This window comes from Clavelina lepadiformis, chromosome 3, assembly GCF_947623445.1.
Source record: "Clavelina lepadiformis chromosome 3, kaClaLepa1.1, whole genome shotgun sequence".
Classification (NCBI taxonomy): domain Eukaryota; kingdom Metazoa; phylum Chordata; class Ascidiacea; order Aplousobranchia; family Clavelinidae; genus Clavelina; species Clavelina lepadiformis.
This window is the reverse complement of record NC_135242.1, coordinates 6,691,249-6,718,896: the sequence shown is the minus strand read 5'-3', so window position 1 is coordinate 6,718,896 and position 27,648 is coordinate 6,691,249. Positions and strand designations below refer to the sequence as shown.

Below are 27,648 nucleotides of genomic sequence, written 5' to 3'. Positions count from 1 at the left end.
TAATTTAATTGTACAGGTAGGTAACAAGCGGGGTATTCGGGTATAGCGCTTTGTCGAAGATAAAGTGGACGAATTCGACACTTTTACTTACAGATAGATTCAATCAGTTAAGGGTTAAAATTTTAATCAACTTCATTAAATTATTATTATCATGTTAAAACTTTATTATGTATATAAATTAACAATGTGAATGAAAGTACAGAGAATCTCGAATTTTTACCGGTGGTGTATGACGACTACGAAAGCAACCCCACTTATCCGGTGCAAGTAATTTTACCGTCAAAAGCTCGCCTAATTAACGGCACGCACCCCTCAAAACGGGTGTGGTTTATATTGCACAGAGATAATACCCTCTTTTCCCAAACTTACCAGATTAACTGGGTAAGTGTGTATACTTAGTATATCAAACAGCCTAATTTTTTGCCTCAACTGAGTTAATTTAAGCACTGCATGACGTGCTAAGCTTCAGGGTTCTACGAGGTTTCTGAGTTAAGCACGTTAAAGGCATTGAGTTGAAACATATACCGTACAGTAAACGTGTTTCTGTGTTTAAAGATTGTTTCTGTTGGTATTGGGGAACCGTATGGACAAGTGTATTCAGTTTCCGACAGCCTCACGATCCGATATTTAACCACTGAGATGAGTTTCGGAAAACAGTCTCTGGACGTTTTTACTGTGAATAAACAAACTTACAGTTATATTCATGACCATCAAATCAATTACTTAATTTTTATGTTGCTCTGTTATGTTTGTATTTTCATTTTCACATGTACAATTTTGAGAAGACGTAAAATAGCTAATTGCTTTAATATGCGTATGTGTGGATGTGGAACTTTTCTACTTTAATCAGGACAAGTTGCTGCAAGGATACTGTAAAAACTGGAACGCTCATTACCAAGAATGGGTTTTAGAAGGATGCTGTCTCAACCAGAATTCGGATTACCCAGAATGCTTATGCGGTCGTGTTGGGGATTTTGTCTTATTTGTGGTATGTATTTCTGGCGTTATGTTGATAGAATTAGTATAAACTGTAGGTCTACATATAGCTTCATTGATAAAGTACCCAAAACGACGTTATGTGCAGGATATTATCTTTTTTCAAAACTTAGGAGAGTGAAGAAGTGAGAGCTGTGTTTGCCATTTCGATTATTGTTTACATTGGAACTACTTTAAAGTTTATTGGATATTTCATTACCTTTATCATTTTGATATCATTCAGGTGGGATAATTTGTTTGCATTTAAAAATGTTTGTGTTCTCTATTATTGCTCTTGTGTGCCAAGTTGCTTTGTTTTGTAAACATCTCAATATTTACTTTATAGGGTGCTGCGACAGCAAACACAATACAAAGTGCTGGCGAACATTTTCTTTTGCCTGTTTACCACATATCTGATATTTATTTTAGGAATTGACCAGAGACTTAAGCCTATTGTGTGTGGATTTATAGCTGGACTATTGCATTATTTTCTTTTAGCATGTTTCTCGTGGTTTGCCGTTATGGCCAAGCTGCTTTATGGCGCCTTTGTAACGGTAAGAAAAATTTTACGAGAGGTTCTGAAATTCTTTAATTGGTTGTGCTTATAAAACTGAAAAGAATGAACTACGAACAACAGCAAATAAGTATTTAATACCGGAATTGCTTGGCGAGCATAAATAACAAACACCTAACAAATTAGCGACATGGGCAATTCTATCACTTATTTTCCATACACCTTACAGGTTTTGGGCTCACATATTCATTGCTTTCTTCCAAAAGCGTGTTTGTTTGCATACGTTCTACCCTTGATTCCTGCTGCAATCACTGCTGGTATCACTCTGGGAGTTGGAGAATCCATCAGCAGCACACTATGCGTTCACGGTAGGTGAAATATATTGGCCTCTACGAAGAAGACAGTTAACTTAATTTCTATTGAACGTTTTAAAGTATTCTAACGTAAATATCTTTTCCGACTTCTTCGTAGACCCTGGCAACGCTGAATCCGTGGTTTCTCGCTATGTAGATGACAGAGAATGTTTGATCAAAGGTTATTCTTTGTATTTCGGTCTCTTGCTGCCAATTGCCGTCATACTCTTGTATAACTGGATTTGTTTTGTCATAATTCTACAAAAGATAGTATGTCGAAAGAATAAGGTTCAATCTTCTACACCGCCAAGAACAATGAAGCAGCATTTGTTAATGGTTTCAACTTTGTCGATATCATTGGGGCTGGATTCAACAGTCACTTATTTAATGGTTATTGCAGAAAACGAGATATATTCAACGACAATGAGGGTGGTCTTTGTTATACTAAGCACAATTCAGGTATGGCAATAAGAAGTTTTTTTTCTTTTTTTACACGAATTACTGTTCACTTACACTTAGCCAAATTCTCTCTAATTTAAGCCGATTTTACCAAGACCCATCATCTCGTAATTTTATGCGGTTACGTAGTAATGCTTCAAAAATATCTGTCCACACAGGGGGTTGCGGTTGTTTATTTTGTTTGCATCAACAATGCAGAGGTTAAAAATGCATGGTGGTCTTCGGTGAAGAAGAAATTCAACTATTTCTCTAATGTTTGCTGTCTTAAGCAAATAAAGAAATCTAAGACTCAAGATGACCAAGTGACAGCAGACAGACCGATTGAGCTTTTAACATTTCAAACTTAACTTTGAAAACAGTTTGCAGAGTGGTAAGGCTTTTTTGGTATCCTTCCAATGCAGAAATAATAAAGAAGTATATCATTTCTAAGTGTGTGTTCTGCTAGAACATTGTTTGTTCTGAGTTATTTTCCTTATATAAAGTTTTGTTCTCTGCTTGTTATTCCATGCTTATATTTCTGCAGTAGGCCTATGTTTTGATATTTCTTTTAAAACTGGATTATAAATGTTTGATCGAAGTAACGGTACCGAATAGCAAAAACTCCTTTTGTTTATAAAGTCATTAGACTACTTAAATAATTTCGAGACAAGTTCTTTACTGGCTCATGGATATAGGCGTTTGTTTGAAATACCATTTTTTAAATTTGCTAATCTCAAATTTAACTTTTCGTGCATGGCTTAATAAGTATTTTGTGACGTATTTTTTGCAAATCTGTATATAGGTTTATATCACAAAATGTTGGTTTTATTAACAAGTATCTAATATTTTTAAGGTAGTTTTAAAATTTGTTCATTTCTTGGATATGTTTGGATCTACTTTTTTGTTGTTGTTTTGCCGTATTTTTTTTCTATCATGTTGTTGAAGTAAAGGAGATGTCTATGTTATAACCTCATCGTTATGTGGAGGTATTTACCATTCGATACTTCTGTGTGTAGAACGGTAATATTTTTAGTTTGTATTTCAGCTAAAAAGAAGTATTAGTAGGCCTACAACGGTAAGGATTTAAATCAATTTGTCGTTGCAGTTTCTTCTAATAAGTTACCATTAGAGGTTTTGTACAAGCTTGAAGACGAAGCTTGCGTCCCGTGTTCGATACCCAATGGCGGCATACCGTGGTTATGCTCTTGGGTAAGGCGTTAACAACACTTGTTCGTTTTCGTTGGACCTGGTTGTCAGTAATAAATTCGATCAATACTTTATAAAAATCAAAACGCCAAAATAAAAAATGTATGGCAGTCCTTGCATCAAGGATAGCTCGGTAACCGGAGCACGAGCGATGAGTTACCATCACCGTGCAAAGACTTTCCTCAGTCCGAGGCAATAAAGATTATTACCATACCATTAGTCAGTTAGAGCGGTGCGCTTTAAATCCATATGGGATGTTGTCCCTTGATAAATGACTCACTTACCTGGGTAAAATAAACATAAAGGATGTCGGTGGATCTTTATTGTATTGTGCAAACTGCTTCAAGTAACTTGTGTCCGTTGGCGTCCTGACTACCAACTGCACCGCTACCACTACTGAGGGACTATGAGTTGTACGATAGCTTGGCTTTGCTGAAGCTTGATTATGAAATGGCGTCCACTGTTATGGTCGTATTCTGTTGCTGCGCCACTCTTCAAATAGATTTTATTATTTAAGCGTTTCAAAAAATAATTCAATTTCTTTAAACCGGGAAAACTTGTTAAAACCATGTCAGTAGGCCAACAGCTACGTTTTAATCCGTGGTTTAGACGATATTGAAAGATCTAGGCTACAAATAGCCAAAAAGTAACAACATATTATGATAAATGCATTTTTACGATTTGTTTCGATTGATCTCTCTTGAAAACTTTGTTTGTTAAATTTGTGCCTAAGAGTATTAATTCCTGCTGTCTTAAGAAAATTATCAGTTTCCCATGGGTCCTTGGGCTTTGAAGGAACCGATCGAAGCAATTCACGGTAGGCCAATACCTCAAGAGGGATGGGACCTAAATATATTTCTTGAGTTGTTACTCACTTTTAAAATCAATAACGAATGTAGGAAAACAGGTAAAGCAATATTTCCATAATTCCAGACTATACGTAGACAATATTTCCATAATTCCAGACATACGGAAATTCTATACGTAAGTAGGCTAAGTTAAAAATGTCAATTAGAAGACAGATGCTAATTTGCTTCATGACGGATATTTTACAAACGATGAAATCTCAACATGGTCGATATTTCTGTCACTTAGAATCTACCACAATCAATCAATATTGAACTAACATGATGCAACCACTATCCTCTTAAGATTGAAATAAATTTTTTTTTATTTTTTTACTAAAATTTTATGTACTTATCAATGTCGTGATTGAACCTTTTCAGGCTTGTGGTATAAACCTCACCACAGGTTATTAAATCCTTTTCTTTATTTTTCTGAACTCCAAATATATGTTGTTTTTTCCAAGATGTAGCACAAATAAAAATCTCCCCATACAGCTTGATACCATCCTTAAAGAGCGGAATCGACTTAAGTCCAGAGGAAAAATTGCATGTGGCTTATGGTCAGGAACTGCGGTAACTTAACGAAGAGGTTTAAGCCGAGAAAATGGCTCCAAGGACAACGAGTGATTTCAAGCCGAATACACGCTTAAGGCATTCGTAGTGAGAAACTAGTGAATCAAACCGGGAACGTTCATTACTTCGAGACTCGTTACAAATTGGCTATCATAGCAACTCAACTTAGAGGATCCAAAAGACCATAAAAAGTAATTGTTCAATTAAAAAATGAGTTATTTAGCTGAGAGTGGAAGCGACAACCTAGAGTTTTCAAGCCAGCCCAGACAGAAGTCGCGCTAGGACAAAAAACTTTCTTAGTTATGAAATACACGACAAAGATGACAGAAAATAAAAAAAACAAGCGGTACAAAGTAAAGCCGTAGCTGAGAAGTGAGTCCGACCGCCAGCCTAAGGGGACGAACATAGCAATAAATTTACGCCACACAAATAGATACTTTCTTGTACAACATAAAAAGAAAAATAATAAAATGACAACAGTGCATTTCATATCATGCGCAGCAATTTATGTCTTTTTTGTAGTCCTTTTTTTACCGCCCGGTGAACCTCGAGACGGCGCCCTTTTAGTGGTATCAGTGTTTCTTTTTGAAGTTGTAGGGGGCTTTGGCTAAAAAGGGTGATTATGACCATCAGATACCACACGAAAGGAAATCTTTACAAATTTTTGTAACACAAACTCGTAACAACAACAACCTTACCTCATCCACTGGAGCAGGTGTTTGAGTTTGCGGTGAAGGACTCGGGACTTTGGCAACTTCAGCTTTTTCTTTACGTTCCAACTCACTCTGGCTTTCTAATGCGGCGATCTGAACGGGGAAATTTCAATTAAAATGGTTTTTTATAAAAAAAAAATAAAAAATGCTGCATAAGAAGTGTTAATGTATTACGTAGCTGCAGAGAAAAACTTTATAGTTAGTAAGTATAGAGCTCATATTCCAACAAAATGTTCGAAAGCAACAACACCTTCTTCTCCATGGCGCGGACTTTCTCATTTGCGGAATTCAAATCCTCCTCAAGGTTAGTCACTCGTTCTTCCGCCTTCTGAGCTCTCTTCTCCGTCGCGCTAAATCAGCGAAAACGAAAGTTTTAAAAGTGAAATCAAACAGACTTAATCTCGCACAACAAAAAATATCCAAAGACAAGTGCTTTAATATTATTAAAAAACTGCGGCAGCATCGGAAACATAAAGACTTAGGAAAGTTTGTTAACTAATCTCAAAGTTTTGATTATCTCGTTATAACTTCACTGGTCCACACAAGACTGTAAATGGCTTTTATCAACTTAAAATAAATCAAAGTATGGGCTTTCATTGTTTTGCTAACAAACACAACTCACAGAAGCTGATCTTGCACTTGATCCATTTTCGCGATGGCATCAAAGGCAATCTGAGTAAGAGAAGAAGAAGGTGGAGTGAGATGATCACTGGATCCTTCTTCTCCGGAATCCTCAAGAATGGGAGCAACCTGAACATTTTCATCTGTGCCAATAACCTCCATTCGAGCTGGCAAGATGGGAGCAGAGTGGTCCGATTCCTCATTTATTTGGATTATGTCTACAACAAACACGTATTTTATGTGTAAGGAAACTACATCCACCGTTGAATATTATCAAAAATCAAATTTTATCGTATATATCGTATATATATATCATACTTTATTGTATAAAAGTGTATTTTACACAACTTGTTCCAGGCCATTTTTTACCTGGCGTTGCTTCACTTATACTTTGTTCGTTATCAGTCTGCAAAAATAATAATTTACCACAGTAAAGCATCGGCCTGAAATCGTTTTTTAAAGTGCGAGCCTTTCCATAATCCGCAACACACAAGCGCAGCATAACTTATAACTGTTTGTTAATACATTAAACACATGTTAAAATGCGAAATGCAAAAGACCTCCATTTTCTCAGCTTCCTGTACATCTTCCACTTTCTGCTCTTGAGAATTTTCAGCGTCTTCTTCCACCTGCACTTCCGAAGGAACCTAAAAACAAGTATTAGATGAATCCTCTCTGAGTTACTGAAAAGTAGTAAATCGCTGTAAAGCTCCTTAAGGTTTGTAAATAATCAAAACCAAAGGGATGATAAGCTCAACAAACCTCTGGCAATCCCTTTGCCAAGGTCCGCCTCCTAGTTGGTTTTTTTGTTTCAGGAAGATGAAGTCTTGAGAGAATTACCTTGTCCAAGATCTTCACCTCCTCTTTCTTTATGCTGGAAAGTAAGAGCTCACTCGTGTGGATCCATTCCTTTGCCTCACGCTAAAAACCAAAACTTGATTTAAACCAAGCAACTGGACAGTGCAAAATGTACGTTAATTGCACTTCAGGAAATTACACCTTTACACGGAGAAAATCTCTGTACTCATGATCTGCATCGTCATCTCCCTGATCTTTTTTTGCTTGCATAGTGGATTGGACAATTCCTGACCCACATCTGTGCACAAAGATGAAAAAACAAATAGTGGGAATAGCATAGTAATAATAACATTAGAAACAGCACTATACGAGTATTAAATAAGTATAATAGAATGAAATTCTATTTACGTTATCAGGAATCAGGTTACTAAAAGTAAAAACAAACTGTTTCTGAAAATCTTTAGACACATTATGGGCACTGGGTGCGGAAAATCAAGAGTTTGTAGTTTGGAACAAAAAAAATGTCCTAATTCACTCACTCAGAAAAATAACTAGTGAAGGAGCTTAGATGGCCAGCAATTGTGCGAGCTTTCCTAGTCAACTCTTCCACTGTGCAAGATGTAACCAAACTTGTTTCAGAAGGAAAATCACGTAGATTTGATTCATGATCTGGTGCAAGATGAAGTAGCATTTGGACCATCCAGTGTACCATGTCCGTGTGTACTGATGTTACCTGAAACGATGCAGTTCATAATTAATTACTGATAAAATATTAGTTCTCCCAAGTAAATATAACTTATAACTCAATTACTTAATGAAAATGATTTCAGTATACAGCATTGAAATGAAGCTACTACCTTACATAGAAGTTTCATACTTTACAATGTATATAAATGCTTAAACTGGGCAGCTATGACAAGAGGAAGTATTATCACACAAAAAATACAGGTATACCGTACACGTTCCAGCAAACTGACAATTTTCGGTTTTATTGACATTTCTCGGAATTGGCATATAAGGACTTAAAGATGTATTAAGAATCAGCTTGGCAAAGAGAAAACTCACTTGAGCCATTAGTTTTCCATCTTCGGCTTCGATTTGATTCAAAGAAGATTTCATCCAGTCTTGAACCGATTTCATAGTGTCTTCAACTGCAATACTAAAACGTGTGATAGTTAATTGACTGCGTGATCCAGTTAACCGCAAACCGCAAATTTAAGCTGACGAATTACTGTGTGTGAGAGGTTGCATTTAATCTATCCTCATCTCGTTGTTGCGATCCGATGCATTCCAATGTCTCGTGGATGAGAGCAATGTATTCAGAGAGTCGATCGTAAAACAACAGCCATTCGGTTTCAGTTAACACTATAATGAAAAAAAGAATACTGTGTGAAAGTGAGATTAGAAAAAGAAAAACTATATTTGAAAAAAAATACTATTTATATGTATCCGTAAATAACAAAAAATAAAGAGTAAAATAATAATTGGCATAGATCGCTGCATCGCTGTTTAGGAAGATGTACCTTCCGATCCATGCAGCATCATAATAAGCTTATTCCCCCAAGCATCTAAGTTATTTTGTAGATTAATCATTCCCTTTGCAACACCTGGATGCAGTAAAAAAACTATAATTCCAAATGGTATCAAAAGAACCTAAAAAAACGTTTTATAATGTATCTTACATGAAAAACGCATTGATTTTACTAGAATACTAGACATCTATTATAATTATAGTGCAGAACATCAACACAAATCAAAATAAAACCAAACACCAACCATTTTCTCCGCTTATTCTTATTTGAAGCTGCTTGACTAGTTTGTGTAAAGTATCATTCAAGTTCATCATAGTTTTTGAAAGTGGAAAGCTCTCGCCATTATCTGTTCTAAAGTACAAGTATATAATTAGCTAACGAAAATAACAAATACAGCGCAAATAAGACAAATTTGTCCTAAGATCTTCATTATTTTTGTCGGAGATTCAGAACAAAAGATTCTACATATTTAGTACTGGAAATTGGTCTAAATGTAATACATCAAAATTAAGATTAAGTAAAGTAATCACAACAAAATTGCAATTTATGTTACATACAAATGTAAAAATTATATATTTATTAGAGTTAAAAATTGAGATAAGTAGAACAAAACGTAATATGAGATGAAAATTATAGAGCAAACCATGAATTTAAAAAATTCAAATAAGTCGTCACTTGTGGCGGCGATAAACCTCCCAGCCAATTTCTGTCCAAGCTTGGGCTTCTTTTGTCATATGGTTCAATTGTTCTTGATTGGTTAGAAGTAAGTCACCACCAAATCTCTCAGAGTCGTCACTGAGTTTCTGTAAATATCAAACTTTGTTTTTCTTAGGACGTGGAAGCAAAATAAAAAACTAGTGTTCAGTGAGGATGTCAAGATTATCAGATGTATAAAATGAAATTTTTTTGTTACTTCTTCCCAGGCCTTCAAGTCATCGCACAACTTTTGAACCATTTCCTTTGGTGGGATTTTGATTGATCGAACGTCATAATTGTTGTTCATTAGAGTATCTGCCATATAAATTTTACCATATTCTAAACAGTCTGGCACGGTTGGCGATAACACACAGATATACGTACACTTAATGTCATTCCCAGTTTATGATTTCATAGACTTCAGTATCAATAAAAACATGCACAAAAGCTTAAATAAGGATCTTCTGAGAAATCATTAAATTTTAGCCATATTGCATTAGATTTTCAGAAACTTTTGCACAACATACCTTCAAATGTACTCATCCACTTTTCCATTCCATTCTTTACAGCCAACAAGGTGTCTATTGTGTGCTTATCGGCAGACTCCAAACTCTGATTAAAGCTGAAGAATGAACAATTAACCGAATGCATGTTGGTGTTACATGCATTGCATTGAAAATCTATCTTACTGAAACATCAGCTTTCTCCATTCTTCAACGTGCCTCTGAATTGCACTGAGACATTGGCTGTCATGGTCACTTAACATTACAGTGAAATGGTTTGACAATTTTGACCATGCCTTTTCACTCACATGAAGTCGTTTTGCTGTAGTTAAAGAGTTCAATGTGGTGATCTAGAATGAACCGAAATAGTCTTACAAGCATAAGAAAGAAGAATAATATCAAAGAGGTAAAAAATCTTAAAAGTACAGAAGTATGCAAAGTGACAGATACGGTTTATTCATTGCCTAATATCATTTCCTGATTTGAAGCAGAATAAAAGTGATAACTGTCAGCTTCAGCGCACCTTGTGAGACAAACTGTAAGCAGCATTGCTCCACAAATCTCGTTCAGCAGTCAATGATGCCACACTTGACTCCAACCTGCGTCTTTGTAACTCGTACAGTTCATGATATTCATCAACTAAATTGGCATTGGTTTGTGATTCCTGTCACAAGTTAAAGGAATAAAGGAAAAGTTTAAAATATATAAGTCAGCTACTGTAACAACAAAGGAAAAACAAAACAAATTCCAAATAGACCCACGTAAAAGTATCAACAAATTGAAAAAATGGAAAAAAAGTCACAAAATAACAAAAAGTGTTCTTAGTAAGTCAAATGTACCTTCAATGCTTTGGAAAGTTCTTCTTCTGCTGTTGCTGCATCTTTTGTTACTTGTTTGTCATGTTCACGTACAGTTTGTAATTCACTAAATGGTTTCAAAATATTTCATCAATGACACATTTCATGTGATTACAAAAGTAACAGTAACTAAACATAGACCAATTTATACTTTTTGACTTACGTAGTTAGAAACGTTATAGACGATTTAAATCGAAGAAGTTCCTCAGTCAGTCTTCTATCCAATGATCTTTGAGCTATTACTTCTGCATGAAGACTTTTTATTTGACGAGGAACCTAAAGAAACATTACTTCTTATTCTCTGTTAAGGGTTTAAGCAATAAAACTAATCTCCACTTACATGACCAAAAATATAACAGGGCAATATACTATTATTTGCGTAGTTTACCTTACTCAAAATTTCAGCATATTTTTGTCTTAGTTTTGAAAGCAGTTGACCTCTTTCAACACACTCAATGCTGACTTGTCTGATAACCTTTCATAAGATAAAATCATCTTAAACTCACCATGTGGTCAATATGGCATTAATTATATTCTGTAATAAATTGTTTGCTAGAACAAATAGTTCATTTATGAAACGTTACACAACCTAAAACTTCTGTATGACAAACAATGTATTTATGTTCTTAATTTGAAATTTAAGTGTCTAACAGTACATTTACCTCACTAAACACCAAGTCATAAATGTTTTGTTCTTTTTTAATAAGTTCTAGAAGATTGTGTATTTGCGTTGGACCCTTAACTTCCACACTTTCATCTTCAACACCACTTTGTTCAAGCATGGCATCCAAGGTTTGAAGCAGTTGTATAACCTGTGGTGACATTGATTGCTTGTGACAATTTTTCAAACGAAATTGTCACATCTTAGAAAATCAAACATTTAACCAGCATGTCTGCACTTGGCTTGCGCATAATAAACTGGTCATTATTATGTATTTGTGTTTTATCAAGTGTGCACAATATGTATGTGTTTGAGCGTCTGCTACACCAAATGAGTCTACAACACTGCGTGTTTATCGATAACAGGTTTGAAATTGATGTACAACAAACAGTGAATACCCATCCACGACTTTCAGCATGACTGATAAAGGCTTACCTCAAATCGTTTAGTTGGTAAAAGGGACGGAAACAAGCGAAGAGTTTGCTCGCGATCAGCAAGTTTAGTTGTTAAATCCTCATCAATATATTCAAGTCCCAGTACTGCCTTTGATTTTACGATATGATACTCTTCTGGTATTATGCTGTCAGGAACAGCGAGTTTTCCAGAGCTTCGAGTCTGAAACAGAATAATTAAAATCGAATTTAATAAACTGGTAAAATTTTGTTGTGGGCACTAACATTTCTACTACATCAGCATAAATCTGTGCATCTTATGACTCAAATAATTACTGCAAATGCAAATACCCATTGCACTGAGCAAAATAAGAAGCATATTGTAATAATTTGTTTAACTGGAAGCACCAATTTTTCTGGTAAACTTCTGAAAGATTTAAAAGAATATATTTAATGTATAAATGAGATAACGTATAAATCATATATTAAGCACACAAAAAACTACTCTTATAAAAGTGCACTTTTGATGACCTACCCCAATAGCCTGCTGTGAAGCCTCCAATCGAATAGCACTTTTGTCAAATCTACTTGCTGGAGACGGTTTTGGTGTTGGCTGGGTTGCAACATCATACAGGAATGAAACATCACGAGTGCCAATGCCCTTTCCCAGTGAGCGTGGAAAATCTGTGAGATGCCTAAACTGTGTCCGTCTGCTTTTATGATGCCACACATTAGCTGGGGGACTTTTTTTAAGTGCCTGCAGAAGAAAACTTTATATAAACATTGGCCGTTAATGTACCAATATGGAGTTATACTTTTTTATTTTGATGTTGTCAGTCAACACAAACAACATGTAAATAAACTGCTGAGACATTCATTTAACTGCATTTAACCAGAAGATGTAAAGGCTGTGAAAACAAAACTTTCGCATAACAAGCTAAAAACTTAAAAAGAATTATTAATAAACAATCCTATACAAATGCTAAGATTATACCACACCAACCATGCGTAATTTTTCAGGAGTTTTCTTGTCTCTAACAGGTCCAAGCTTGTTTTCTTTGTGATATGAAGAGTCCTGTTCAGACTCGGTCAAAGCAAACAAAAGTTCATCTGGTATCATTTCATTCTGCACAGCAAGAGCTTTTTTCCCATCTGTTGTAATAAGAAAATGTAATGTACTAACTGGCTGTTATAACTCGGTTTATAATTTTGTGGTTTTCAGGCTGTGTTAACTACATAATGCTGCCTCAAATGTGAGTAAATGGCAATGTACCACATCCACACTATAGATATCAACCACATTGTCAAAATTTAAATTGATCTTCTTATGCAAAAAAGACTTTTATATAATATTCAATGTATGCAACGTTATTGTATATCATAAGGTATCGGCCGACATAATTTGCAAAAATACACAGGCACGTAATGTACTTAATATTTGAATACCTACTTGCACTCTAATAAACAATAATATAAAATTGCACAGAAAAACTTCACTGTACCAAAATTCTCGTCATATGGTTGCATTGACATATCCCCATCATCAGGAGGTGTGTTTTCATTTTGCAGAGTCACACTAAGTTGCTTATCTGCAGTTTGTCGAGATGCTTGAATGCTCATTGGGAATTTATAAAGTATAAATCCAAAACGATTGGTGTACCAGTAGTTTTCAAATCAAAAAAACACTTGCCATACCAGTATTTAAAAGCTATGCATGATATTATTTTTGGAGCTGTTTCTATGCTTAATACGTTGCTGAAATAACAATAGTGATACATTGAAGATATATTGTGTTGCAATTGCGACATCAGCTACTCAAAGAGTAAAGCCTGATTTATTTTTATCTGTACTAGATACTTATGTTTAAAGTTTAATTGCTCACATTACTGTGTGTATGCAACAATTTTTTACACAATAATACCGGTACCAGTAATTTTTAAGCATCAACATTCTGATATCGGACATAAACCATGTCAAACTGGTATATTGGTACTTGTAGATTAGTGAAGTTAATGAAATGCTGATCACTGTTTGATAACACCAAATCCATAACAAAGTGATTGTAATTTTCTAAAGAAAATTAAGTGACTGTTGTACATAATTAAGTGGGATAACTTTTGTGGTCACAAGGGTCATTTGCCATCAAAAAGTATTGTGACCTAGTAATCAGTAGGTCACTGACAACTTCCCGACTGGAAAGTGCAAGATTTTTCGAAGAGAAATCGTACATGTAGCAGCCATATTTTCCACTATGGCCAGAGTTCAAAGCTTGAAACATTTACATTTAAGTCTAATGTTTTATTTCATGACTGGTGCACAACTGAAATCACTATCACATTTATATGTAGACTAAGTCACAATCTTTATCTGGCTGTATATATGATAAACTATTATAAACCAGAAAAAACAAGCAATAACATTTTGTTGTTTTGTTGAACTCTCTGTTTTGAACTCAATTTAAGTTGAAAAACAACTGAACAACGATCATCATTTGTACTCTTACATTTCAGTGTGACCAGTTAGCTAGATTGGTGCGCTACCAAGTCCACCATGCAACGTTACTAATGCAAAATGCGTAAGCTATGTTTGTTAAGTAGCCAAGGTTTGGTAGCCATGATAACCTTTCTTCGTTGTAGCATGACACAACTTTACACACTGCACATTTTAAGCCCCCAAGGCCTTGTGTGGAAAGATTGTAATATATGTTGGAGATGTCCGGCATTACGAAGGAGCAATTATTGTTACACCTCTGGCGTAAATATTAGTTTAAGCCTTTCTGGCATGGCATAATGAAATCATCTCACAAGAAAAAAGCATGCAAAAAATGCAAATGCAAGCCAACAGCTTTTGAATCATCTCCATTCCTTGAATTAAAAATTAGGCTAAGCTAGGTTTAATTGCAGCGGAAAATAATTAGAGTTCTAATATTGGTGTGAAGTAAAATACAAACCCTACTTTTTGACGAAAATCTCCCTGTGCAAAAATGCAAGCTTTTCATATGCTATAGAGGCTCAAGGTTTTGCTGCTTTTTCTCGTGTGTTGATTGTTTGTGAGCATACTTTTCGCTTTCCATAGTCAATGATTAATTAGAAAGAGTCACAGTATTTTTGTATATAAAAACGTTGTGAAGGCATGAAATAAGAAAAGGCAGCAATAACTGAGGTGCCAACAAAGAATCTTTGCAGATTACTCTTAAAATGGAAAAAAAAATGTGCCAACTGAGCTGGGGAAGAATGAAGTACACGTAAAATAGCCTAAAGCCCCAGACTGCAGAAGTTCGCATAGGCACACTCAACACTGCTTTTCATGAGCTTTGGTGCTGCACTTACAGTGCACTATTTTGCACGTAATGACTTGGCCAAAACTTCTGTGTACTCAATTTTCAATTTTCTTAAAAATTGAATAAGTCAAACTGTGTACATTACTGTGTAATCGTGCACTTAAGTTTTCGCTTCCATTGTATTTGAGTATTTTTGCGCACCGTAGTTATCATTTTTGGTTGTTTGGCAAACCTAAAATGTCACTGAAAACGGCCATACTCTGCAGTCCGACTGTAACCTAACCTAGCCGGACTATACCAATAGCTATGAAAGGTACCGGTATGTGCCCAGACTGCAGCATATGGCAGGAGCACAACCGATACTTTTTGGCCAAAACGGTAGTGTACCTCCAAGATCTTGGTGAAAACTGTCATACTCTGCTGTCCAGTATGTGCCTAACACGGAAATGCACAACAATGTGATGCATTTTTATACTAGACATGTCTCCTGTTACCCAAGTTTTTACGTCATTTAGTAAGGTAGTTTTTTTCTGCACTAGCCAAGGTTAAACCTGAAAGTTTATAGTTATAGACTGATCGTCTGGTCGAAGTCATAGAACATTGAAGACAGATTGCTACCGCCCACCAAACCCACGCTTTGCCCTAAGGACATAAACATACTCAATAAACTAACCAAAGGTTCAGTTTAACTAAATTTCTATAAAAATATGTTTAATCACTCAGTTTTCAAATGTAGTGCTTGTTTTACCGGAAAAAAATGATCATACATTTAAATCAACATTTTCTTTCCTTGGCACTGCAAAAATAGCATTTTCATGTATTCGCTATAACGAAGTGATGTCCATGACAACATCGAAATCTTTAACAAAAATTTTATTTCTACCGACTCGAATTCCATATTTAAAATCGCAATTGACTATTATTATTTACAAATGTGTTTTCAAAAAATGCAATAAAAATATTTCCGGAGTGCAATTTAGTTAGCATTCTATGTTCAATGGATCAGCGCTTGCCACCGCGTGATACTGGCAAGAACGAAAAAACGAAACGACAAATCAACCTCCGGGGTGAGCAAGAGACGAGAATGGGAGAATGAGAAATGTCGGTGTTCGTTGGTTTTTGATTGTCAATTTTTACGTTTTCTTTTATTATGAGCTTTCTGTCCTACTTGGTTAGACAAACAATTTGAGAAAATACAAACAACCGAATTGGATAAATCCACGGAGCCGGTGTGTGCCAAATTTGTTCGTGGCATTGTGACGTAGAATGTCGCAAGACTCTGCGCAAGTTTTCTGATCAAATCCTTGTATTCCAATTGAGTCTGTACATATTTTTTTCTTGTTCGTAAGTTAAGTTGGTAGCCTTATAAGCTTTTTCTGAACCTGAGGACAATCTCCAAGGTTTTCGAGCGCAAAACACCGAATCGTGCCAACTTCTATATCACAATGCCCGGAACAAATTTGACTTGACACCAGGTTAGAAAAGCGGAAAATGGTTAAACACTATCATGAAAACCTCAACTCAACGCAAACCTCAACTTTTTCAACCGGGTATTACTATGCTTTTCAATGCCAATATCATGCTACAGTGAGCTACACATATCTTTTAAGTTATTGACATTCCATTAAAAATATGAGTAGGCTATTCAGTATACTGTTTGAAACATCTAAAAATAAAATAAATACTATGTGTTTCTTGGTTTAAGTAATAATTTTTCCATATTATCTCCGTTACATTAATAAGCAAGGTCGACAAACATCAAATGCAAAACACACACGATAGAAGTAACAGTAACTTCAGGAACAAACCAAACTGAGATAGATCAACACTCTCTATTTAAGGTGCAAAATAACAAGCAAAGCTGCCCTTAGGCCAATGCGAGCGATGCGACTGCGTTGGGTCTCGCGCGGTTTAACATCACAACAAAAAATAACAATTTAGATTTTACTTTGCACAAAGTTTTAATATTATTTTCTAATTTGTTCTCGAAAATGAATGTTTCGGTGGGGCATTGAGCAGCGCGCTTGCCTGGGTCTACTCATCAATTGGTGCATGATGGGTGAGGTGACACAAACGCAGATATTGAGAGTGTTGTAGGATACAAACTCTAAAGCTGCTGTGTGTCATTTTATGTGGGCCTATACTACAAATAACATTCCGTTACATAAACATAGCAGCCTATAAATATGTTGTCTGCATAGTTACTTAATACACTGCTATGCAATCGTTTCACTTGTAAGTGAACGTGTTGACGATGTTTTTATGTCGAATTGTTTTTTATACCTATCGGGGTAAAAACTAATCAAACTTTCGGAAAATTTTCATTTTGATTCTCATAAACACTTTCTATTTGCGATTGGTCTTTCATCGTGACGTAAGTGGTATTTTCCGCCTCACGAATAATTGACAGCTCTGAAGAAGTGGGTTTGCCTGGTTTGGACGATTTACCGGAAGCAACATGATGATTTTCGGTGGTGGAAATCTGGTCTGTCATTGTAGCATAAGTCGGACCATCGTCTGCTTTCTCATGAATAATTGACAGCTCTGAAGGAGTGGATTTGTGTGGCTTGAATGGTTTACTGTAAATAGCTTTACGACTTTTGGAAGTGGAAGTATTTCCTTCCATTATGACGTAGGTGGAAGCATCCTCTGTTTTCTCACGGATGATTGACAGGTTTGAAGAAGTAAGATTGTGTGGTTTGGATTGTTCATCGGAAGCAGCTTGATTGCTTTCGGAAGTAATGGTCACTTTTCCATGTTGCCTGATTAAAAAAAAAAAAATTTTTGCAAACACACATAAAATAATATCCAATAGATAACAAGCACATTTCATGGCATCGTCTGCAACAATAAACTTATTTATAGCTCATACCTTATTCGACAAACTAGTAAAACGATGGTTATCAAAGAAGTAAAAAAGAGCACTCCAAAAATGATAAATCCGGTCAAAAAATCGAATTTATAATCAATCTGTTTGTCAGTTTGAAAACTTGTTATTGTTTCTTCAGTTGTAAATGTAGTAGTCGGTGGATTTGTATTGGTCAATAGATTTGTGCTGGTGAATGGATTTGTTGTACTTTCAGTAGTTTCTATGGTTGAGGTCAGTGGTGATAAATCTAATGATTAGAAATAATATAATTGTCCAAATTATATAATCAGACAAAAACTTGTGAAACGCAGAACTATCTTTATTCTGTATTGTCATTAGAGTCAGTGTTTGGCTGCATTCAACTGCTTTGTAGACTATTCCTTTTAGCTGTAAATAACTTACATCCTGTTTTTCTATAATTACAAGACTTTGGTTAGCTTTGAATTTAATACCTTCAATTAGAAATTATCAACATTTTGCACCAACTGCAGTTTGTAGTCTTGTCAAAGTTGTGATCAAGTTTTATGACAAAGATGAAAGTACCTGCAGGCAATGGGCAATACGTTCCATCTGGAATTATTGAACGATTGTTGGCAAAAGTTTGATAGCTCGCTGTTTGATTATATCCAGGTTTACATTTGCATTGGACGAAACCAAGTAATCCAAAAACATCGATGCAAGTTGCGTTTGGATGGCATGGATGAAGAGAAGTAGAACAAGCGTATTCAACTGATAGTAACAGGTAAGTTACATTACTAATATTAGCACTATAGACTATAGTTAAAATTCAAAGTAATCCAAAGAGTTTCACTTACTGTTTGGTTGAGCAGAAAGTCTGTCTTGCGACGTGTTTAGATATGTTGCAAATACGGTTTCTACATTTGGAAAAACGTTTTGTGCAAGTCCGTGTACAAAGCGTATGTCTCCGGAGGTGAACGTCAAGTTATAAATCCAAAAAACTTAATGATAAACAAAACAATATACAACTGCATTTACAGACTTTTGTTAGTAAAATAAAGAATATTTCCTTGACTATTGTATGACAGTTTTGTTTACGCTTCCATAATTTGTTTTATTTGTAGTTAACAAACTAAGTTTATAATAAGAGTAACAAATAATAATTATTCATACGAAGATATACCATCCAACTGACCTGCATCCGACGTAAATGTGCTGCCTTGAACTAGATTTGGTAAGTCCTGGAATGAGAATGCAGTGAAGTATAGAAAAACTGTATTCACAATTAAGCTCATTTTTTTCTGACAGTAGCAAATCGACATTTAGTTAAAAAAAAACTATAACAACTAAGTTATATCATCGATGCTTCTTCGTGGCATATATACACCAACATGAGTTCCCAAGCAAGTCTTTATGTGGTAAGTAAAGCTTTGGTTACACATTCGTCAGTGGGTATAGGAATTTATGCAGTGACTTGCGAGTTATGCGTGGTAATTGCTTGTAGTGAATAAGAGAGGTGTTTTGAAAAAGATTTGTCTTTTAGAATCAGTGGGCGAGCGTGATGTAAGTATATCATAATGTAATTTTGTAACCTGATTTCAAACTCTAATTAAAGATAGAAAGTAGTCTATACGCAGACGATGCGGAAACGTTTTGCTTGATACCAATTTTGCGTTAAATGATGCCAATTAAATAATCATAGCTTATGACGACCAGTTTTCACCCAAGATACTGACTAATTAGCGAAGCATATGTGATCCTTGCGTTTGATTCTTTTCCCTTGCAGATGATTTTCCGGCTTACTGATATGATTGAAACGGTGTAATGCAGCAAACTTATGTAAACAAGCTTTGTGAACTCAATATGGTAAAACATAAAGGCCTAAATGCACAACTCGAAGACATTTCCTCGTCTCACAGCGGTCAAGTCTTGAAGCTTTTTGTGTCTGCCAAATTTAAAAAAAAAAACTAAATTTTGAAATATGGGGATTCCCCTACTTAGCAATTTTTTTTAAACACATTTTTATGGAGTAGCAGGTATTTTTCTAATTAAGGTTGAATACCGTAGAGACTCAAGAAAAGTTTGAATTTTACAAGTTCATGAACAATTTTATAAGATATGAACTACAGCATGTTTGTTATAAAATCAATAATAATTAATCCCTCCAACTCTAGATTTCCTTTTGAATGTAAACAATGTTTACCAATAGTTCACCACAGGAGGAGTGAAACACCACACGAAAAGTTTACGTCATGCTTTGACAACACATGTGATGCGATTATTTCTATGAAATGTTTATTAATTTATTACTAAAGTATTGTGTTTGTGTACGATGTTATTGACAACAAAAGCGTGCTTAATTCACAACTCACGCATTGTGCAGCGAAAAAGGCTATGTGCTTGGGCTAGGTTAATTTCCAGAACCCAGGTTGAATACGAAAGCCAAAATGACGATAGTTGCGGTAAAAATTATTACAACTGTACTTTTTAAAAGTTGAACGTATTAAAGTTTTTCCGATTTCAGATCCTATCACGATTTGTGGGTCTGCTGCGCATGAAAACGCGCGGGATGAAACCGACGAATACAGACTGTCTCTATATATGGTGGTAAGCATTGTCCCGCAAAGCGTTCGAAAAATTGTTACTAGCAAGGCTTATCGCTCTAGTCTAAATAGATGAATGACTCCCGCCTTTTGCTTCAAGGACAATACCCAGCAAAGATTGAAACTAGTAAACTACAATCTAGAAAAAGACTTTTCTTTATCCGTCCTCCCACTTGAAGACTCTGCCTTCAATATGCGAAAGTCACATATAACCAGCAATACTATACTGATCTATGGGCATAGGCCACTCGGAAACAACCTTGTGTGGACAACATGGACAACCCTCAACCGCTGACTAAGACACGAATGACACAGTTTACACCACGCAGCGCATAATAGCAATAGTTTTGGTTTTGTTCAATTTGATTTTTGAAAAACAAAATTCTAGAAAAACAAAGTTAAGGGCTCATATCTTTAAACCCAAGTTATCCTTGCTCAAGCAGACGAGCAAGTAGGTGATGATGTGTTCAAGCAATAGATGGTACACTACAGCATCGTTGCTGTACATCATCAGACAGAAAAAGAAACACAGCATAAGCCCGTTTCTGGTGGTCATGTTCATTGGGCGTTGGTGACGAATCCTAGTTTGTATAGTAGAATTGCATACCGGTAATGATCTTTCAACAGATATTTGATGACATTGACTGAATGGAATGTTCATACTTAGCCTACATAAACTTACAATTACTGGTTTTTGATTTCTTAAGTAGCTACTTATTCCAAGTCAGGTATTTGTTAAATTAGCTTTTGTTTTTCCTAAAACACTGGATTTAAAATCATTTCCTTTATGTTCATTCAAGCGTAAGTAAAGTTTTAATAAATTCGAAAAAAGTTAAACAAATTGAAATGAATTTATGCACATTTGCCTTAATAATTTAGATTTTTATTATTAAAGTCATATTTAGTTTTAAATTGCAATTGTTAGTTCTTGTCAATATTTCTTCAAGGATTGCATTTAGGCTACAACTGTTGACAACAGAAAAAATGTTCCTTAAAAGCGTTGGTTGTTATTGTTTCGCCCCAACTAGCTGGTCCAAGGGCTACAAGCTTCAAGCCGGTTCTATGGGGACTGTTTCCAATTTGTACCCAGTCCTTTCCAGGACCCCTGAAAATAACAAACTAATTATATTTACTTATAGTCTACACAACTGTCGGTTACAGTTTAAGAACAATTTGAACCAGACACTTTAAATAACGCGAATTGTTTAAAACAGTTTATGTGTGTAACGTCATATATATCGTTTAAGATAATCCGCTAAATGACCTGATCGGAACCCAATAATCGCCGTGTAACACGCCAGTAATGATAGGAACATTGTCATTATAAGGGAAAATATCTCCAAAAGAGCACATCTGCCGACCTATTCCTTCACAGAATCGCTTCACTATGGTCCACGTGATTTGATTGCTGGGAAGCCGGAAATGCATAACGTCTACAGGAAATGACATATAAAACGAAAGGAAAATATGTAAACAATCTGCGAAGATCTTATTTTAGGTATGTAGCCTATACCGGTGCATAAAACCTGCAACTGCTTTTCACAAGTGGCGTGAAGTTTCCAACCATCACTTTGGCATTGCATCAAATACTGTTCGTCATCATTACAATCAGAAGGTTGAAAGTACACCTGGAAATGTTTTTCAAGCCACAATAAGTATGGCCTAAATACATGGGGTAAGCAAAAATAATTTATCTATAGTTTATCCAAAAGATGTTATAGGTGTTTAACACTTATAACAAAACACTTAACTACTATGTAGTATCCGCAATCAACCATAATCAGCAAATTGGACTGGGGCTGCCCGAGTAACGGGAGTGCGGGATTCTTCTTATTTGACTTACTGATGGTGCTCGTATGGAAATAACAGACTTAAATAAAATTCGAACAAAAAAGTGCCTTGCCATGAACTACTGTATATGTGTTTACACAAAATGCTTGATTGACTAACAGGCAGACAGTTGCGAAAACGTTTGAATCAATCGTCACAGGACAAAAGCAGAAAATTTAGCTAAAGTGATTTTGCGGTTGCTTTCGACACGGCACTTATAGTTATATGCATATGACTGTATAATGAAGGTGGAAATGCATAAATATATTATAGTATACGCCTATCTATAATTCTGTTAATAATATCATAACTGTTATTTTAAAACACATTATATATTTAGGTCAAAATATGAATACAAGATTAAGAACAGAGTGGTAAACAAGAAAACTCATTCATCTTTCCGCTTACATGATTAGTGAATGTTTTCTTTGGGAAATCACGAACATATGCCAATGTGAGGTTGTTTTGTTTGCAAACGGTCTTCATAATTTTCACTTTATTTGGTTCAGTCAACTGGTTTCCCTGAAAATCATTACTTTGTTATTGTGATAAACTTATTGACAAATAGTATATTTGGCAAAACTGCTGTTTACTGCCGTCTATTGCCGTAGTCCGCCTGACTTTGAGAAGTAAAGTTAACATCTATACAGCAAACAGTTTCACCTCGCACACTCCTTTCCAAGGATTTGTCTCGTCGGTGTCGTCATAAAGAAAAACCGCTCCAGAGATTTGGTTTGAAAGCATCAAAGGAGCTGAAATCGAAAAGATCAAATCATAAGTTAAATGACTTCCTCTCAAGCAATGCAATGTCAACAAAAGATGAAAACTCCGAAGTGATTTTGGTGCTTGTAAAACCCAATTACCTTCACATGAGGGCAGGCTACAAATTCCGGTTTCTATTTCACTGCCAACACAAGAGTCTCCTGTCGGTGAAAATAAACAAGTTCTCCGTCTTGATCTCTCGCCGCTTCCGCAGTTTCTCTCGGTGACGCAATCACTCCAAGCACTCCACACGGACCAATCTGAAAAGAAATTTTTGCGTTTGTGTAAACAAAAAGTGACGTCATAACTTACAAAAACTAGCATGAACAAAGCAAAGAATGAAAACAATCATGGGTTTTACGATTACCAAGCAAGTCACGTTTCAGCTAATACGTTAATGTTGATTTCATTTAATAAAACCGGTATTCGCCAAAATATAAACGGCAATGCTATAACCACCTCTCAGTTCAAGTTGATTTTCCAGTTGATTTACGCGTTCTTCCAAGCGCTGCACCGCTTCCATCCATGAGTTACAGTCGCCGGGGTCTCCCTTGGTACCTTGAATCCCCGGTGCACCTACAGGACCCCGCTTACCAACTGGCCCAGGTGGGCCCATGCTACGATCACCGTCAATTTCGCAAGTAGCTTGCAGATTGGCGTTGGCACGAATGCAGAATAAAATAAATATACTTGCCAAGAGCAACTCGGCCAATCCCATGTTTTCACGTCCGTTATGTAAAATAATTTTTACTTTTAATCAGTTCTCTGTATTGAAGATAATGCTTTTATTATATTAATTTGTTACAGCGCTGTGGTCATAATATCTCGTTTCACGAAAAATCAATCATGGACAACCAAACGCATACAATTCACGGCATTCACATTATTGTTAATGAGGTTTGCAGAATTCTATCTTATGCTGGCACAAAGCGTTGTAACAACCTATCTTGCCTATCAACAAGCTTTCATATACTAACGAAATAATTTGCGCTTACCCATGCAACGTTTCGAGGAATTTGTGATGGAGTTTCTCGTAACTTAGTTATCGTTTCATTTCCGCCATCTGTATCTGTGCTCTCATGAACTGTGCTTTAATCCTTTAACTCAGAGGTGACGAACATGCGGCCCGCAAAAGAATTTTATGCTGCCCGCAAATCGGTTTAACAATCGCTCTTGTATGGCGAAGCATTCCGGCGAGACCAGCAGTCATGAACTTTCTTTGACCTGTTTCTAATCTTTGCGCAATGCGATATCAAAAGCTGATAGCACAATTGAGTCGCAGCAGTATGTCTTCAATAGATTGTCGCACTCAACCGATGCGGATTGCGGCCGCGGGCGCAACTAAAAACCTGCCAAATGAAGCGATTGCACTTGACTGCTAATTATTATGCAAAATTTTACAGGTTTTAATATGTATGACTAAACAGTTGTGCTTCCCGTTTACTCAGCTGTAACTGACAAAGTGGCCCGCGACAGCGAATAGGTTCGTCACCCCTGCTTTAACTATTCAAAACATTTCTGTATACTCATTATCTAATAAATGTCTGTACACTACTCAACACTGCTTTCTGTGTATGTATATGATTTACTTTTAAATAGTCCCCGTTATTCTGAGGGAACTGACTACATTTTTAATAGGCCTATGTTAAGTCGGCACAAGTAGGCTACCATATAATTTGCAAGGTGTCCAGAAAACTTTCATGAATATTTTTACTGACGATTTGCCATTGTAGAAGAAGTACATTCCGACTACTCATTTCTTGCCTGCCTGTCATTATGGTTTGACGTTTGGGGAATTTTTTATTCCTCGATAAAAATATTAGTGGAAGGCTTATTACTATTCAACACTGCCTGTCAGCATGCTACCAAAAATAACAAATAACTGTATCTCGTATGATTCCTTTGAAAAGCAATAGATTGCTACTTCGTCTTATTACAGCATTAGACCTCGGCTCCCATGTTCGATTCACGTTGTTGTGAAGTTTTGCAAACAACTTTAACGAATTTCAAAGGCAACTGTTATCAGCCTATGCCTGGCGGCACAATTTTTATCTGTACAAATACGGAAGGTGTTCAAACATTGAACAGATTTTGACATCAACAAAAGTAAACGTTCATTTTCAATCACTCCAGGAATGAGTAGCTTGATTCTCATAAATATTCTCTGCTTGTGGTTGATCTGCCATTGTGACGTAATCCGAAGTACCTTCTGCCTTTTCACGAATGATTGACAGCTCTGAAGAAGACGGTTTGGATGGTTTACAGGGAGGAGCTTGATGGTGTTTGGAGTTGGAAGTCTTTCCTTCCATTGTGACGTAATTTGGAGCATCGCATGTTTTCTCTCGAATGACTGACAACTTTGAAGGAACCGAATTATGCGATTTGGATTGTTTATCGGAAGTCGCTTGATTGCTTTCGGTCGTTTTTCCATTTTTCCTGATTAAGACGTAATAATTTTGCAAACACATCACTTAAATAATATCTAGTACGTAATTAAATTACACAGGTATTTCATTTCATGCCAGCACTTGAAAGAGTAAACTTATATTTATAGCTTATACCTTATTTGACAAACTAGCAAAACGATGGTTATTAAAGAAGCAAACAATAGTACTCCAAAAATGATAAATCCGGTAAAAAAATCGAATTTAAAATTGTTTTGTTTGTCAGTTTGAAAACTTGTGACTTTTTCTGTAGTTGGATTTTTGGTAATCACTGGATTAGTTATGCTTTCAATATTTTCTTTGGTTGAGGTCAGTAGTAATAAATCTGCTGTAAAAATAATATATCTATATTATTATATAATTAATCAAAATCTTGTCAAAGCAAAAATTATTATTATTTTATATTGTTAATATAATTATATTATATGTATGCTTTATTTCACACTTAGACTTTTTCTATAATGACACGTGATTACTTTGATTAAGTTCTACTAAAATTGTTTGTATCGATTTGTTTCGACCGAATCGAGTTTGTATTCGTGCTAAAGTTCTGATCAGATTTTATGACAAAGATGAAAGTACCTGCAGGCAATGGGCAATACGTTCCATCTGGAGTTATTAAACGATTGTTGGCAAAAGTTTGATAGCTCGCTGTTTGATTATATCCGGGTTTACATTTGCATTGGACGAAACCAAGTAATCCAAAAACATCGATGCAAGTTGCGTTTGGATGGCATGGATGAAGAGAAGTAGAACAAGCGTATTCAACTGACAATAACACATTCATTGCTAATACATGCAAGACTCGATAGTTTCAACAAAGCTTCAATTACTACTTGGTTGATTAGTTTTAACTTCTTGTGATGTGTTAAAATATGTTTTAAACGCAGTTATTGCATCTGGATAAACTTGGTATTGTGTTGCGATATGAACACGTTTGCCGTTGACGTCATAGGTCAAGTTATGAATCCAAAAAACTAATTGGAATGAAGGCAAAGATAAATTAAAATCTGACATTTAAGCCCAAAGTACGCTTTTTAATTTTCTATATAAACTAATTTCGGAAACACCGAATAACAAGTTTATGCCTCTTACAATAGACTTTCAATTAAAGTCATACTTGTTTGTACAATAAACCTGCGTCTGGTGTAAAAGTTGCTCCAATTGAAATGCTGATACACGCTGATATCAACAGCAGAAAAACACAAACCTTGCACTTCATGCCAAACTGGTAGTGTAAGGCCCATTGATTTGTATTCCTCTAAACCAAAACGAACAACATTAGCAATACTTGCACAATGCACATCTTCTTTGTTTGTTGATAAGTATCACCCACTATCATAAGTGTTACCAATTTGTAACCTACTTAACGGGAGTAGGTAGCAAGCGGAAGACTTAATTTTCAGGGTCAACCCCAGAAGGCTAGTTTTTATGATGACAGGTGGTTAAACCCAAATATAAAATTACAGCATAACTCTTGCATCACACTTGCCCACTTATTTCATTTTTTAAATGAACTTTTTTTAAAACGCTTGTCTTATTCACGCAACAAACCCACGCTTACATTCGTAATAGTCTACGCATACATTCCTACTCACTTACAAACGTGTAAAGCAAACTTTTAGTTTGCAGTAAGACCAATGTTGGAAACGAATGAAACTGCCACGTAACAGTATTATTAGAAAAACATGGTATATAGTTTGTTTTCACTAAGCTAGACTTACTCTTTCAGAAGGTAAAGGTTTACTTGAGAAAATATTTTTGTGCTTCATTACATTCTCAACCCTGGACTTTCCGAATTTTGTTCAAGGCAGCAGCACGACGTGCATTTGTTAAAGTCTATTTTGACTCAAATTACAATCTCAGTAGAAAATACAAAAATTTACTTAAATTTCAAAAGTTTTGGTCCTGTCTGATTTTATGATGTAATCCCTGGATCATGTGACTTAATTGATGTATTTAATTTTGATGTCTTTAATTGTTTGTACAGATGGAGATTAAGTAGATATGATAGAACGACCAAAATTATAAGATTTCGATCAGCAATTTTCAACAAATTTCAATGGCAGTTGTTATCAATTCATGGCAAGCGGGACAAATTTTCACATACCGTCAGTGCATAGCTTGGACAGGACTAAAACCATACACGTATAATATACAAAAGCGTTTTTCAAAGCTGATAAAGATGATAAACGCTTCCCGTTTATTCCTTTAATTCACTGCTC

At 35.6% G+C, this 27,648-nt stretch overlaps 4 protein-coding genes and 1 long non-coding RNA gene across 6 annotated transcripts; 1 reads left to right on the top strand and 4 right to left on the bottom strand.

The window, feature by feature from the left end:
- Positions 1–77: 77 nt before the first annotated feature.
- Positions 78–3,242, top strand: LOC143449131 (adhesion G-protein coupled receptor G2-like). 2 transcript variants are annotated; one of them, XM_076949214.1, is made up of 8 exons: positions 79–381; positions 556–675; positions 851–988; positions 1,110–1,219; positions 1,322–1,529; positions 1,719–1,857; positions 1,961–2,301; positions 2,460–3,242. In XM_076949214.1, exons 2-8 carry the CDS (start codon positions 640–642, stop codon positions 2,646–2,648), a joined length of 1,161 nt encoding a protein of 386 aa, XP_076805329.1. In that variant the 5' UTR covers positions 79–381; positions 556–639; the 3' UTR covers positions 2,649–3,242. The 2 variants fall into 2 exon arrangements, with proteins under 2 accessions (XP_076805330.1, XP_076805329.1); XM_076949215.1 differs by having other exon boundaries at positions 78–675.
- Positions 3,243–5,177: 1,935 nt separating this feature from the next.
- Positions 5,178–13,428, bottom strand: LOC143449125 (axonemal dynein light chain domain-containing protein 1-like). The gene is made up of 26 exons (XM_076949206.1): positions 13,180–13,428; positions 12,681–12,829; positions 12,213–12,434; positions 11,721–11,900; positions 11,287–11,436; positions 11,013–11,099; positions 10,788–10,900; positions 10,607–10,691; positions 10,291–10,431; positions 9,954–10,117; positions 9,792–9,886; positions 9,482–9,579; positions 9,244–9,371; positions 8,813–8,919; positions 8,560–8,643; positions 8,269–8,401; positions 8,102–8,195; positions 7,576–7,769; positions 7,238–7,334; positions 7,001–7,159; positions 6,799–6,885; positions 6,608–6,644; positions 6,240–6,456; positions 5,868–5,967; positions 5,603–5,710; positions 5,178–5,511 (listed from the first exon to the last, which is right to left on the bottom strand). Exons 1-26 carry the CDS (start codon positions 13,295–13,297, stop codon positions 5,410–5,412), a joined length of 3,249 nt encoding a protein of 1,082 aa, XP_076805321.1. The 5' UTR covers positions 13,298–13,428; the 3' UTR covers positions 5,178–5,409.
- A 3,233-nt stretch (positions 13,429–16,661) lies between these two features.
- Positions 16,662–19,119, bottom strand: LOC143449132 (uncharacterized). The gene is made up of 5 exons (XM_076949216.1): positions 18,980–19,119; positions 18,642–18,785; positions 18,370–18,555; positions 17,830–18,073; positions 16,662–17,719 (listed from the first exon to the last, which is right to left on the bottom strand). Exons 1-5 carry the CDS (start codon positions 19,104–19,106, stop codon positions 17,260–17,262), a joined length of 1,161 nt encoding a protein of 386 aa, XP_076805331.1. The 5' UTR covers positions 19,107–19,119; the 3' UTR covers positions 16,662–17,259.
- Positions 19,120–21,193: 2,074 nt separating this feature from the next.
- LOC143449135 (uncharacterized) lies at positions 21,194–23,740 on the bottom strand. Its single transcript, XM_076949218.1, has 7 exons — positions 23,439–23,740; positions 23,081–23,239; positions 22,881–22,969; positions 22,626–22,739; positions 21,901–22,015; positions 21,652–21,820; positions 21,194–21,492 (listed from the first exon to the last, which is right to left on the bottom strand). The coding sequence occupies exons 1-7, from the start codon at positions 23,695–23,697 to the stop codon at positions 21,348–21,350; spliced, it is 1,050 nt and encodes a 349-aa protein (XP_076805333.1). The 5' UTR covers positions 23,698–23,740; the 3' UTR covers positions 21,194–21,347.
- A 2,310-nt stretch (positions 23,741–26,050) lies between these two features.
- On the bottom strand, positions 26,051–26,683 carry LOC143449146 (uncharacterized). Its single transcript, XR_013114521.1, has 3 exons — positions 26,561–26,683; positions 26,257–26,400; positions 26,051–26,191 (listed from the first exon to the last, which is right to left on the bottom strand). It is a non-coding gene; the product is annotated as an uncharacterized LOC143449146 (long non-coding RNA).
- Positions 26,684–27,648: the final 965 nt, after the last annotated feature.